Source organism: Diachasmimorpha longicaudata, chromosome 15 (genome assembly GCF_034640455.1).
Source record: "Diachasmimorpha longicaudata isolate KC_UGA_2023 chromosome 15, iyDiaLong2, whole genome shotgun sequence".
NCBI classification, from domain to species: domain Eukaryota; kingdom Metazoa; phylum Arthropoda; class Insecta; order Hymenoptera; family Braconidae; genus Diachasmimorpha; species Diachasmimorpha longicaudata.
In genome coordinates this window covers 4,147,013-4,158,936 of record NC_087239.1, presented here as the reverse complement: position 1 = coordinate 4,158,936, position 11,924 = coordinate 4,147,013, and the positions used below count along the sequence as shown (strand labels likewise).

At 40.4% G+C, this 11,924-nt stretch overlaps 2 protein-coding genes across 4 annotated transcripts; one reads left to right on the top strand and one right to left on the bottom strand.

The window, feature by feature from the left end:
* Positions 1 to 703: 703 nt before the first annotated feature.
* Positions 704 to 7,113, bottom strand: LOC135169685 (SERPINE1 mRNA-binding protein 1). 3 transcript variants are annotated; one of them, XM_064134893.1, is made up of 6 exons: positions 6,703 to 7,113; positions 5,116 to 5,275; positions 4,261 to 4,476; positions 3,938 to 4,021; positions 2,972 to 3,497; positions 704 to 2,846 (listed from the first exon to the last, which is right to left on the bottom strand). In XM_064134893.1, the coding sequence occupies exons 1-6, from the start codon at positions 6,962 to 6,964 to the stop codon at positions 2,730 to 2,732; spliced, it is 1,365 nt and encodes a 454-aa protein (XP_063990963.1). In that variant the 5' UTR covers positions 6,965 to 7,113; the 3' UTR covers positions 704 to 2,729. The 3 variants fall into 3 exon arrangements, with proteins under 3 accessions (XP_063990963.1, XP_063990964.1, XP_063990966.1); XM_064134894.1 differs by having other exon boundaries at positions 3,938 to 4,009; XM_064134896.1 differs by lacking the exon at positions 3,938 to 4,021.
* A 477-nt stretch (positions 7,114 to 7,590) lies between these two features.
* On the top strand, positions 7,591 to 11,878 carry LOC135169684 (uncharacterized). The gene is made up of 2 exons (XM_064134892.1): positions 7,591 to 8,359; positions 9,514 to 11,878. Exons 1-2 carry the CDS (start codon positions 7,990 to 7,992, stop codon positions 10,836 to 10,838), a joined length of 1,695 nt encoding a protein of 564 aa, XP_063990962.1. The 5' UTR covers positions 7,591 to 7,989; the 3' UTR covers positions 10,839 to 11,878.
* The last annotated feature ends 46 nt before the right edge of the window (positions 11,879 to 11,924 follow it).

The following is an 11,924-nucleotide window of genomic DNA, read 5'->3' as shown; positions in this document are numbered from 1 at the left end:
GTGTGTGCATGGGGGTTGATTGGTTGGTTCGAGGCACCATGGCGTGCGCTATACTCCTCGGCTCATCTCTCTTTCTCTTCGTACGACCCCCTGACCCCCCTCACCCCACAACATTTTCATAAATTCTGTCTCTTGTTCACTGGAATATGCCGGGATATCGTTGTTACTGTCTCACCAACTGGTTGTAATGTGGCACCGGTGTCGTGAGGCTGAGGCTATCGCTGTCCCACCACTGCTGGAAACATCCCCGCCCACAGACTCCACGAGACCATTTGCTCCCTTTTGCCCACATTCCCTTCCCTTTTCGTTTACCCGGAGAGGCGTCCTTACAGGCTGGCCACAGCAGACCAGCGCCCTCTGACCCTTGTGACCTTTATCACTAGATTAACATTAAAATCCCTATGTTTTTAATTTTTTTCTTTTCACCGTGAATGCACGCAGTTTTTGATTTGTTGCATTCACTGCATTTTTTCAAATAAAGAATTGCTTTTAATTAATGATGAGGATAATTATGGAATATTAATAGTCAAGGGAACTTTATTACGACCGTCTGAACTGAGGAATCACAGTGGTTGACTCACCAATCCGCTCACTCCTTCATTAATTTTCAAAGCTTAAATTATTATAAATAAAGTGATAATTAATATAAATGAATTCATGCAGTGATTGGTAAATTTGTAAATTGAATGACTGTCATCATAAATCTTGTTACAACTTGATAGTTTATTTGTAAATATCCGTTATTTACACACACTAAAAAATGAAAGAAATTGTTTGTTAGTTATTTTTTTTATTACTCTCGATTATTGTAGCTGCATTTGTTAATCCCAGCGAAAGGATTTCCTTGATTTTGTCTTCCTCGGTTTCGAGTATCTAATTTTTTTCAGAGAATTTTATGCTCCTGGAGCAGAAAAGGTGATCCTAACCTCACTTAATTCGGTGAAATCATACTTTTCAGGCCTCGGACCATAAAATATCACATAGAAGAGGGCAAAGTATTTTTTAATTCGTATGATCATAACCTCAAAATCATCAGAGAATACTTTAGCCCCTTGAGGAATAAAACATTTTGGTTTCATAATTTTGCAATTTTTTCAGAAAAAAAAATCATGCAACAACCAAGTTCTCTAGTCTCATTCTGCAACCCTGGCTCGCCAACGTTCCATCGCCTTCATTTACCCATCAAGACAGATATCTCAGTGATGGGCTCAGCAATCTGACAATTTTTCCAAATTTTCGTTCCTCAATTATTGAATATTTCCTCAACGATGAAAGGTGTTCCATAATCTCGATATTGTTCACAGGATAAAATAAATAGGGCCACAAACACCCAATTTCTCAAAAGAAAAACTCATCGCTATATATTTCTATATAAGCCAAACTTAGTCTATCCAGATAATCCATAATTCGAAATATCCAATTTTTGTTTCTTATATAGAAATACATTTTGTTTTTATTTAATCAAGTTCCTTAAGTTTTTACGCACGGCAGGAATTCATCGTCCCACCGACAATCATTTTTGTCACTTTTTTTTTTAACAGCGCAGAGGAAGGCTTCCAAACACCACTGGGTTTACATTTTTTTATACAATATAAAAAAAGAGAATCAAACGAGGTGTTTCAAAAAAATTAATCATCGTCTACAGATGTATTTTACAAGCGTACTCGATTGTAAATCCCACCGAATCATTAGTATTTTCAATAATAGGCCTTGTATCGACATCAACCAATTAAAAATTGACAAAAAAAAAGTAAAAAAAAAAATAGTTCATTAGGTTTTTCTCATTCTGTTCCACTTTATTGTAAAAATTATCTCTTCTACTACGTCATTAGCTTTCAGTTGTGCCGTTAAGATCGGAATTATCCTCAAAAAATGAAAGTAGCAATCAATCACCACGCACCACAATAAACGCCTTTTATCCATTCTTCAAATTCTATCCCACTGAAAACTCGAAATTTTCCTTTTTTATTAAGAAAAAAAATAATTCCACCTGCTTGACCACTAGTTCCTCATGCCAAAGTTGAAACAAGAAGGACAAAAAAGCTTTCGTCAAAAGGAAGAAAAAAAATAACTGCATTCATCGTTTTTTTTTTCGTTTCACATACATACTCTGGCTTTATCTCACGTTCGCACGTTCCTCGTTCACTCATTTTTTTACTCATCTGCTTTTGTTATTTCGTTATTGTAGAGAACTACCGTGGGGTGAGTCTACGAACAAATAACGTTATACCAGCATGAATTTATATCTTTTTTTTTCACAGTAAATATGTTTACGTGAATTTCCTGTTGTTATTAAACTCTCACTCTACCTATCGTGTCTCTCCCCTGTCTGGTATTTGTAATATGCTGTCCTGGCTCAATACTTCCAATATTTTTATTGTTTTTACGTACGTTTAGGGATTTTTTTTAAAAGTACGTATACGGTTATGTGTAATGGATTAAGTGTTCTGTCGTGTATTACGCATCAACGAATGTCTGTATCATACGCGACTTGTTGGCAACCATAGGTTTAAAATAGCAAGGAGAACGAGTAAAGATAGTGATTACGATGTTTTTTTTTTTTGTTATTTTACTTTTTCATTCAAAAATGTCGATGATCGTGTTGTTACGATGGCTCATGGTAAAATATGGTTGGGACTAATTTGTTTGTTTTTTTTCGTTATTTAATTTTTCTTTCGCTTCTTCAATGGGAATTGAAGGATGTGTGTTGCTTAGACAGAGATGAGATCTTAACCCAGGGAGGGAAAGTCGTGCTCGTCGTCAACCTTGGGAGCGTTCTGACGTCCACGAGGAGATCTCTGCTCCGCCACGGGCCCAGCGACTTTTATTGCAGCTGCTGGAGGCTCCTGAAATGATAAAATCAAAATAGAAAAATATTAGAAATCCGGTGCGTGAAAAAAAGAGGAAAAAATGATCAAATTGTTATAAAAATAGATACTGATTCTACCAGAGTGATAAATAATTCACGTACCACAGGAGCACGTGGCTCAGCAGCAGTGCCACCCTCCCTAGGAGGGCCTCCACGATTGCCACCGAAGCCGCGTCCATTCTGGCGATCGCCACGTTGTCCACGTCCACCACGTCCTCCGCGTCCACTTCCACCACGTCGTGAATCAGTAAACTGTATCTCAATATCATAAACACGTTTTTGCCTGCCCACACGTTGTGGATATTCCACAGCAGCATCGTAATCCTCTTCCTCATCGTCCTCCTCCTCAGCCCCCTCCTTCTTCTTCTCGAGAGCGTACATTTTCTTCCAACGAGTCAAGTCTTCACCCTCACCAGCCTTACGGAGATTGTAAGTTGGCTTGGCACGTGCACCACGGAGAGCTTTCCATTCGTCAAATGTCAATTCCTTGGCCTCTTCCTCAGCGGGTTTCTCCTCGGCTGAAGCATCAGCGAGTGCCTCACCCTCTTTCACTTCGGTGGAGGTGTTTGCATTTTCAGCATCAGGTTTGTCAGTGTTCCAGTCCTGGTGATCGTTGTTAAGGCTTTCCCTGGAACAATTACGATGAAAAGTTAATTATATTGATTAATTATTAATTATATTCAATCGAGAGAGTTGATCAATTCTTTGTGAATAAATTCATTATTATTATCAATTTATGAAGATTTTTTTTTCGATTTTCTATTTTTGTGTCAGGATAATTAATCAATTTCCAGGTTTCAATGAAGAAACCACAAACTGATTTCTTCGGTTCTCTCGAATAATTTTCGTGAATTGTTATTCCCCCCAGAAAAAAATGATTTATTCAATATTTGAATTTTTTAATAACAAGGCAGCCAAATGAATAAAAAAATAAAACTAATAATTGATTAATTAATGATGAAAAAACTCTAGAACGTCGCATTCAACAATTAAAATATTAATCCACTCAAATTTTTAGTGACGAATGCAGAAAAACTTTCAAAAAAAAAGTTTAAAAAAAAAACTTACTCAATTTCATCATTATGGGTTCCCCAGTTGTGGCTGCCAGCGCCATCCTTCTTGTCAACTGGTTTCACCCCGCTGTAATTATGCCTGTTATCATTAACAATACACGAAAGATATTACCCTCTCAAGACAACGACTGATCACAAAAATAGACGAAACAGATAAAACCATGCAAAAGAGCCAACGGACTCTTACCTCGTTTGCCTGCTTGCAAACATAGGCAGAAAGGAATAAATTTGTTAATTAGTACAGTCTATAAACTATTTGTTAATGTGTTAGAATTTTTTTAATTACAACAACTGGATAAAAGGGACAGTGGAACTTACGTTTTGTCGGAGCCTGATTGACGATCGAATTCACGTTTTCCTCGGTTATCAAAACCGGAGCGTGCACCTCGTGGGCCGCCCCGGCTACCACCACGTGGGCCACCACTGCCAGCACCGCGTGGGCCACCACTGCGGGGACCACGACGATCGCCAAATTCACCGCGTGGACCGTCACCGGACTCACGATTGCGGAATTCTCGATTGTCGCGGCCTTCGCTGCAAGTGAGAGAAAAAAAATATTAAATAATATATAAACAAATGGATGAATTTGGAGTATTTGTTGTGAAGACCTTCTTTCAAAGTGACACATGACTAATCAATAATTAAATAAATATTTGTATAGACAATAATAATAATTATATAATATATCAATAATTGAAAGGGTTTAATTGTTTAGAAATCTTACTTTTTAGTGAATTTATGTGAATTATTGTATTCAAGTCTTAATCGATTTACAGAAACTCTATTCTATCGACTGTTCCTCAGTCTCTAAGACCGTTTCTTGACTATTGAGTGCGGAGATGCTCTGATAGCAACCTAAATTCAAGAACTGCGCAGTAGAAAACGATACCATAACTGGAAACAATAATTTTGTACTATACACATCTATTTGTTCCTCTAGATTTTCAGCGTGTTCCTCAAAATGAAAAACGCAGGCTATCATCGCCCATTAATATCTTAATTTCCAAAGGTAGATAAGAAAGAAGTCCAAAACCATCATTTACATCGAATGAATTGATAACGAAAATTACAACGATATTTTTTTCCAATTTTCCTTTATCTGAAATTGTGAAAAGTTCTTTGAATTTAGAAAATGGTAAAAAAAAAATCCATAAAAATATTGAAAGTAATTACCCAGAAGGAGGTCCTCTTCTCACATCACCACCGTGACCACGGGGAGGTCTGTCGCCATCCTCTCGATTGCGCCTGTTATTGTACTCTTCCCGCGATTCACCGGAGAACTTGACGTTGCGATCGTTGCCACTGGATCGCTGCTGAGAGGGTTTCTTCTCCACTATTCGAAAAAACATAAAAAACCCATGATATTTTTACTCCCATTACTCCTACCGTCTTTATCATCGCAAGTAACACGACGCACGTATTTTTGTCGTCTCTATGCCCGAGATATTGTCCACGACGCACTTGGGGGAACGAAATAAATCGGAAAATTCGGATTCACGTTATTTTTCTTAAATTCTAGCTGAAATGAAAATGTCTAAAATTTGCTTAGACACAAGACAAATTATCGTAATGCTTTTTAAAAAAAAAGTTTAGAACTTTCCAACGACTTCCATTATCCATTAGGCGGCGATACTACCGATTTATGGAAAAACTATCTGATGTACGCATTTTCAAACTAAGAAGTGAAAAAAAAAATTGATGTTTGTGTAGATCCATAATTATTGAATAATGAGGAGCTTTAATTTCGCTCTCCTTTGATAATTTAGAAATTTGAATTATGCACTGTGTAATTCAGATGGTACGGTATATTATTGGAGTTGTGGATTTAAATTTAGCAAAATTCCGAATGTGTATCTCACAGTTAGATTAGCAGAATTAGAATTTCTGTTCGCAAAGTTTCAGCAAAATTCTCAGTTAAAAATGATAAAAATTCAGATAATTATTGCTCAACTGATTTAATCCATTCAAAATTCAATAAAAAAAAAACTGCAACTAGTTAAATAAAAGCAATTCTAAATTCTATGGGGTTCTGTTTAGAATATAATTTAGAATTTAAAAAATCGTCAATATCTCAAAATAAAATTCCGGGTATCAACAATTAAAAACCAACAAATTCCTCAATTCGAACATTGGAAGGGAAAATTTTTTTTTTAAGAAACGAAGGGACTCTACCCCCGCAATGAGTCCCCTCGTGTAAAAATGCTTCATCAGTACTGAAGCACGCCTAGCCCCCTCGAGCCAAAGCACATGGCAACCATGTGGCTTTACAATCCCAGAACGCCTAATGCCCACCAAAAATTATCTCCAACCCCCAAAAACCCCACAACTCCGCATTTTCCCAAAAAACGAACAAATATGGACGAGATATGATATATATAGCTGTAGACATGCATCCCACATTGGCCTCCATATATGGCCAAGGAACGCTAGACCTCCAGAAGATTACGAAGCCTCCAAACCTCCCTCGTCACCAAATCCCTCGACAAAAAACCCCAAAATGCCTTCCGAGTCTCGAAATCGCGCCAATTTCCTCATCTCTCATGACCGTTAATCCCCAAAAATGCCAAAATCACCCCGAAAATCCTGTCAACCTCGCGGAAATCACCCCAGTCACGCTTGAATCCCCAGCGTTCGTAAACCAATGCATCAGCACGAGCACGAGGTGCAAATTCTCCCGAGCATGTTGGCGGCCATAATAGCGAACACGAGGCCGCGGGCATCGAGTCCCATCACCCATAAATACTCTAAAAAAAAACTCACCCTGTTCCTTCTTGTTCTCCTGGGGCTTCTGGACCTTCTGGTGCTCCTGATTGTCCTTGATAACCCGCGGTTTTGGTGGCTTAACACCGGCTGGCTTCGTTGGCTCCGGTTGCTTGCTCTTATTCTCCTTTTCAGATAATTTTTCCTTCTTCTTAGCCTCTTTCTCCTGCTCCCTCACTTTCAGCAATTCCAGTGGATCCTCGTCCTCGTCAAGTGCCAGGGAAAATTTATTAGTTACAGTGATACTGTATGAGTTCTCCATGGCTGATGGTATCCTCTTTATTACGAGGATTTTGAGAAAATTTCACGGCTACTTTTGAGCCCTTGTGTAACAGAGACATTCAATATTTCCAATATGGCCGTTGTCGTGGAATCGACTACCACGAGGTCTGCCGCCGCTATGAGGAGGGACCGTGCAACATTGTCTTGCACCCAGCGACCCATACCCCCACCACTTTCCCGATTTTATCGATTACTAATGGGTTAACTGGGTCCAATTGATCGAAAAAAATATTCGAATCGTTTCTGTGATGAGCTTTTTGCTAATCTATTTTTAATTATCGTATAAATAAACGATTTGTCCAGACGCACTAAAGGCGGGTGTCCATCAACGACAGCGGGAATTATGAACTTCCTGAGTTTATTTATTCGGTTACTCTAGTTATCTCGAAACCGATGCGATTGTTCCGGATTAAATCAGAAGTGAAGTCAGGATTTTTTTCGGAATTCGAGAGGTTTCCTCCGTAAATTTCGAGATTATTAATAATGAATCGGATTAATGCGAGTCTTCAACTGGACTGCATTCACCTCTCGACCAATCAGCGCTCACATCCTCCGGCGGAGAGACTGGACTATAGATTTTTGGTACATTCCGAGTGTTCGAACGTGCACGATTTTTCCACCGCTGTATTATTGATTTTTCCAATTGTCGCATGATAATCTCGAATTGGGTGAAAAAATGGGGAATTAAAATTGGGGAAATTGAGGAGGGGAGGGAGAAAGAAGCCGTTGAAGACAATGGAGTGGGCAACGACATGATCATAATCTCTCCTCAGACTGTACACAAGTTCCAAAAAGCGTTGTTCACGTTTCCAGTTGGCGTCGTTGGGGCGCCACATTATTTTGGCGGTTGAAATCAGTTGCATGCGGCTGTGGTTAGTGTTCACATCGTCTGATGAAACAATTCATTGTTGATTAACAACAATTAACGAGAGAAAGTTAACAAATAGCTGGGAATTTTGGTGACAAGGGGAGGCTGAAGTGGGGGGAGAGTGAGTGTTCGAGACAATGGAGTTGCACACACCACAGAGAGATGCACGAGGTCCTGAGGACGCGGGTCCAAGGAGTCCACCAATGTGCGATACGATGCTCTACCCCTGGAACTGGGGCGAGGAGGCGAGGAATGTGAATCTGAGCCCTGGAAGCTCGTGCTCGTCACCGGAGTATCGTGATCATGGGACTGGGGGGATCAAGGGCAGTGCCATGAGATCAGGGGGATCGGAGAGAGAGAGCCATCGTCGGGGACGTCCTCGAGCCGATGCCCTCACTAATCTCATGAAACAGGGGAGCACGTCACCCAGCAGCATCAAGTGTACATTCTGCAACAGAGTCTTCCCCAGGGAGAAGAGCCTCCAGGCACATCTTCGCACTCACACAGGTAGTTTGTGGGAGATTTTGGGGTCTGTTAGTCGAGTTTTGTGAATGAAACTGGTGACGGTGGTGGCTCCGGGCGATTGTGATAGAGAATTTGTGTTTTTTCCAAGTGGTGGATTTTTTCGACTGGTCTTTTGGGATTGATAAGTGCTTTGGAGGTGGATTGACCGCATGGTTAGGTGCCTCGGGGGGCAGCCAGCGTGTGCTGGCTCGTTTTGTGTGTAGTAACGGTCACGCGTCCCGCCAACCGCCATCACGCGCGCTTTAAATTGTTAAATGGATACCTCAGCATGTGCAAAACACGAGTCGAGATTTTCATTTTTTGCGGGACGTGGGGGTGGGCTTGCAAGACATCGTCAGAGGTTTGCTCTGGTTTTTTTCGGATCTTTTGTCAGGGCTGAGGAAATTCAGGGGGTGGGGGACACAAAGGATGTCGTTGTGATGGGATTTCTTTGTGGAAATTCTGGAGCTTGGGGACGAAATGCAGTAGCGATGCGGTGAAACCACTCAAGTCGATCTAATCCTCATATCAGTTTTCGAGAAGTATCTCCAGGGGTGAGGGAGTTGTGGGATTTTTGTAGAGACCTTTTTTGCAGAGAAATTTGCGGGCTGTAAAAAATGTCTTCATGAAAATTTTGATATCTCCTTTCGGTAGTTAGATATTCGGGGAAAATTGGAGGTGGATTTCACTCTTTAAAATCAAGAAGATGAAGGAGTACGGGGTTATCTATTGGAAAATGATGAAATTTAAATAAAAATAAATGAAAATTCAGGGCTTTTGGGGTGTGAGCTTCAGATGATTTTAAGTCCACAGCACGTGGGGTTGTGGAACCACAACAAAGCGCATGAGGTTAGCGTGTCTGGTAGTATTGGCATTCTCCACGTGTAGACAAGAACATAAAACACTTCTACCATATTAATATTTATTGCGTCATCCTGTTTTAAATTTATTTAAACCTAACAATCGGGAAAAAATATTTTCATATTTTGGATTGATAAAATTATTATTGGTATCAACCTCCTCAAAACTATGAAAATAAAATGAAGATTACCAAATATCAATAAAAATTCAACAACAAGTGACTGCATGACTGGACTTGACCCCACAAATAATTTTTTTGTTATGAAAAAAAATTCCTAATTGACTGTCTTTTTCAGGAGAACGTCCCTACCCCTGCGATTATCCCGGCTGCACGAAGGCGTTCACCCAGTCCGGACAGTTGAAGACGCACCAGCGTTTGCACACAGGGGAGAAGCCGTTTCTGTGCACCGAGTCAGGCTGCGAAATGAGATTCACCCACGCCAACCGACACTGTCCCGACCATCCCTACGCAACCCTAACCCGTTCAGACGATTTTGTCCTGAAGCCAGTCTCCGGGAACACGGAATTACCGCACGATGTGACACGATGGTTAGAGCGTTACAAAATGGCACGCGAACGTGAGGACAGAACTCCAACAGGAAAGGACCGGAAAAAGAAGCCCTGGAAAACCAACGCGGAGAATCATAAACGAGTGAAATCACGAAAGGGTTTGATGATGGATGCAGCTGGTGAACAGGAGAATCTCGTGAGAAAACCAGCGAATCAGAGGCTGTACTGCAACGAGAGCCAGAGCAGTCAGGAGGAGAGTCAGGACGATGAAGATCCAACGGAGGCGTGTTCAGTGCTGCAACACTCTGAGGACGAGGAGCCAACGATTGCCAGTAAATTGCCAGTAACACCACTGAGACGACCCTTGGACAGGCTTCAGCCGAAGAAACGTTGGCTGCGGGAGGCCTGTCTTGAACAGCAACTGGCCAAGCCCTTGAGATGGGACTGCACAAGGGGAAATGATCCTCAAGGGGTCAGTGATAATCCTGATAATCCTGAGGAGCATCAACTGAGTATGGGACTGTTCAACTCCAGATTTACTGTCAGGGATTTGTCGAATCATGCTGAGTTTTCTGGGAGTGATAACGGCCTTGAGAGCTCGAGGGGGAATGCAGCGAGGTACAACAATCCGACGAAGATCAATTGGGATAATTGTATTCCTCCTGATAACTCGTCTGAGAGAACTGCTGATAGTCTGGTGGATGGCAATGGCAACAATTACTCAGAGGTGACTAATGATTGGAGGGGGGGTCGCAGCTTGCCCGCTAATGGGGGAGGCAGTTGTGAGGAGTCATTGGAGATGCTGAAGCCGGTTAGACAGGTGGAGAATGAACTAAGACCCACTGTTCTCATGCTAGCTGGATCGAACAAGAGTGAAGTCATGAGAAGTGGCCAGAGAATTCCGGAGGAAACTAAGGTGAAGGTGGTTGTTGTGAGGCAGGATGAGGAAGCCATCGGTTTGCCTCCACCAGAGGACAATCAGAAGTGGCTGGGCGCTCTGGCACTTATGGAGCTGGCTAAGAATCAGGAGGAAGCTGCTAAGGCACTTGGATATGGAAAGGGCCTTGATCAGTACAGCATTCATCCACGTTTTGATTATACTCATATATAGACTGTGATTTTTCATTCATCATTCTTCTTTTTTTGCTATTCATGTTTCCTTTAATTCTCTTTCGTCTTCTGCAGGGTTGTAAGTTTTAATTATTAAGTTTGTTTACGATTTCAATTCAATTTGACTTTCTTTGCTGTTAGTTATGACGACTTTTTGAGTTTTTTTTCTTTTGGAGGATTCAGTGGTGGAGTGGACGGATTTGAAACTGTCACGTTGAGTCTTAAATTCAACTTTAAATCCTCGGGCTCTCAGCATGGGACCGAAGAGGCTTAAGTCGAGGGCTTGAGTCCCTAATTGAGAGCTTGATGGCTCGCAATTGGAGAACTTCAACCTTCAAACTAAGCCTTTTTCAGATATTATTTTGAGAACTTTAAAATCTTGAGACAGTATTTTTTTGAATGAACAAGGAAAAGCTTTTTGGATTAACATAAACATTTGACAAAATTAAAGTTTTATGAAAATATTTGACAGCGTCGAGGGACCTTTTCTGCAGCTAATTATATTCCAGCAAAAAAGGTCTCTTGACATCCAAATAGACGTTTCTTAGATTTCATCATTCCACTACTGAATTTGTAATATTGTCGGCTCAGTCCTTCAGACTGCCTGACGATCTGCCATTTGACATTCACATTTCATAATTTTTTTATCTTTTGAAAGACATTAACATTATCTGAATCTTAAATTTGTAATGAATTAGGTTGAATGGATCAGACGAAGGGAAATAAAATATGAAGCACTTTCAATTGTGACACAGATAAACCGATAGTTTGAGTGGTATATTCATGATACAATTGTTATACTCAATTGTTCCCGACGAGAAAACTGTGTGATAATAGTAACGATGTGGTTAAGAATGAGGATGTTGAGAGAGAATCAATATTTATGGCAGGTGTTTGAGTAATATTATGTTTAATGTAAGGAAGTTTAATTATTCGTGCTGAAGTAATTGCAGTTTCTTCATTCTGTCCCTTCAAAATGTATATAAACTATACATAAAGATATATTTTAATAAATATTTTTCAATTGAAAGTTGATATTAAGCGACTGTGTTTATCATTTATTCGTTATCCTGGACCCTTTAATTGA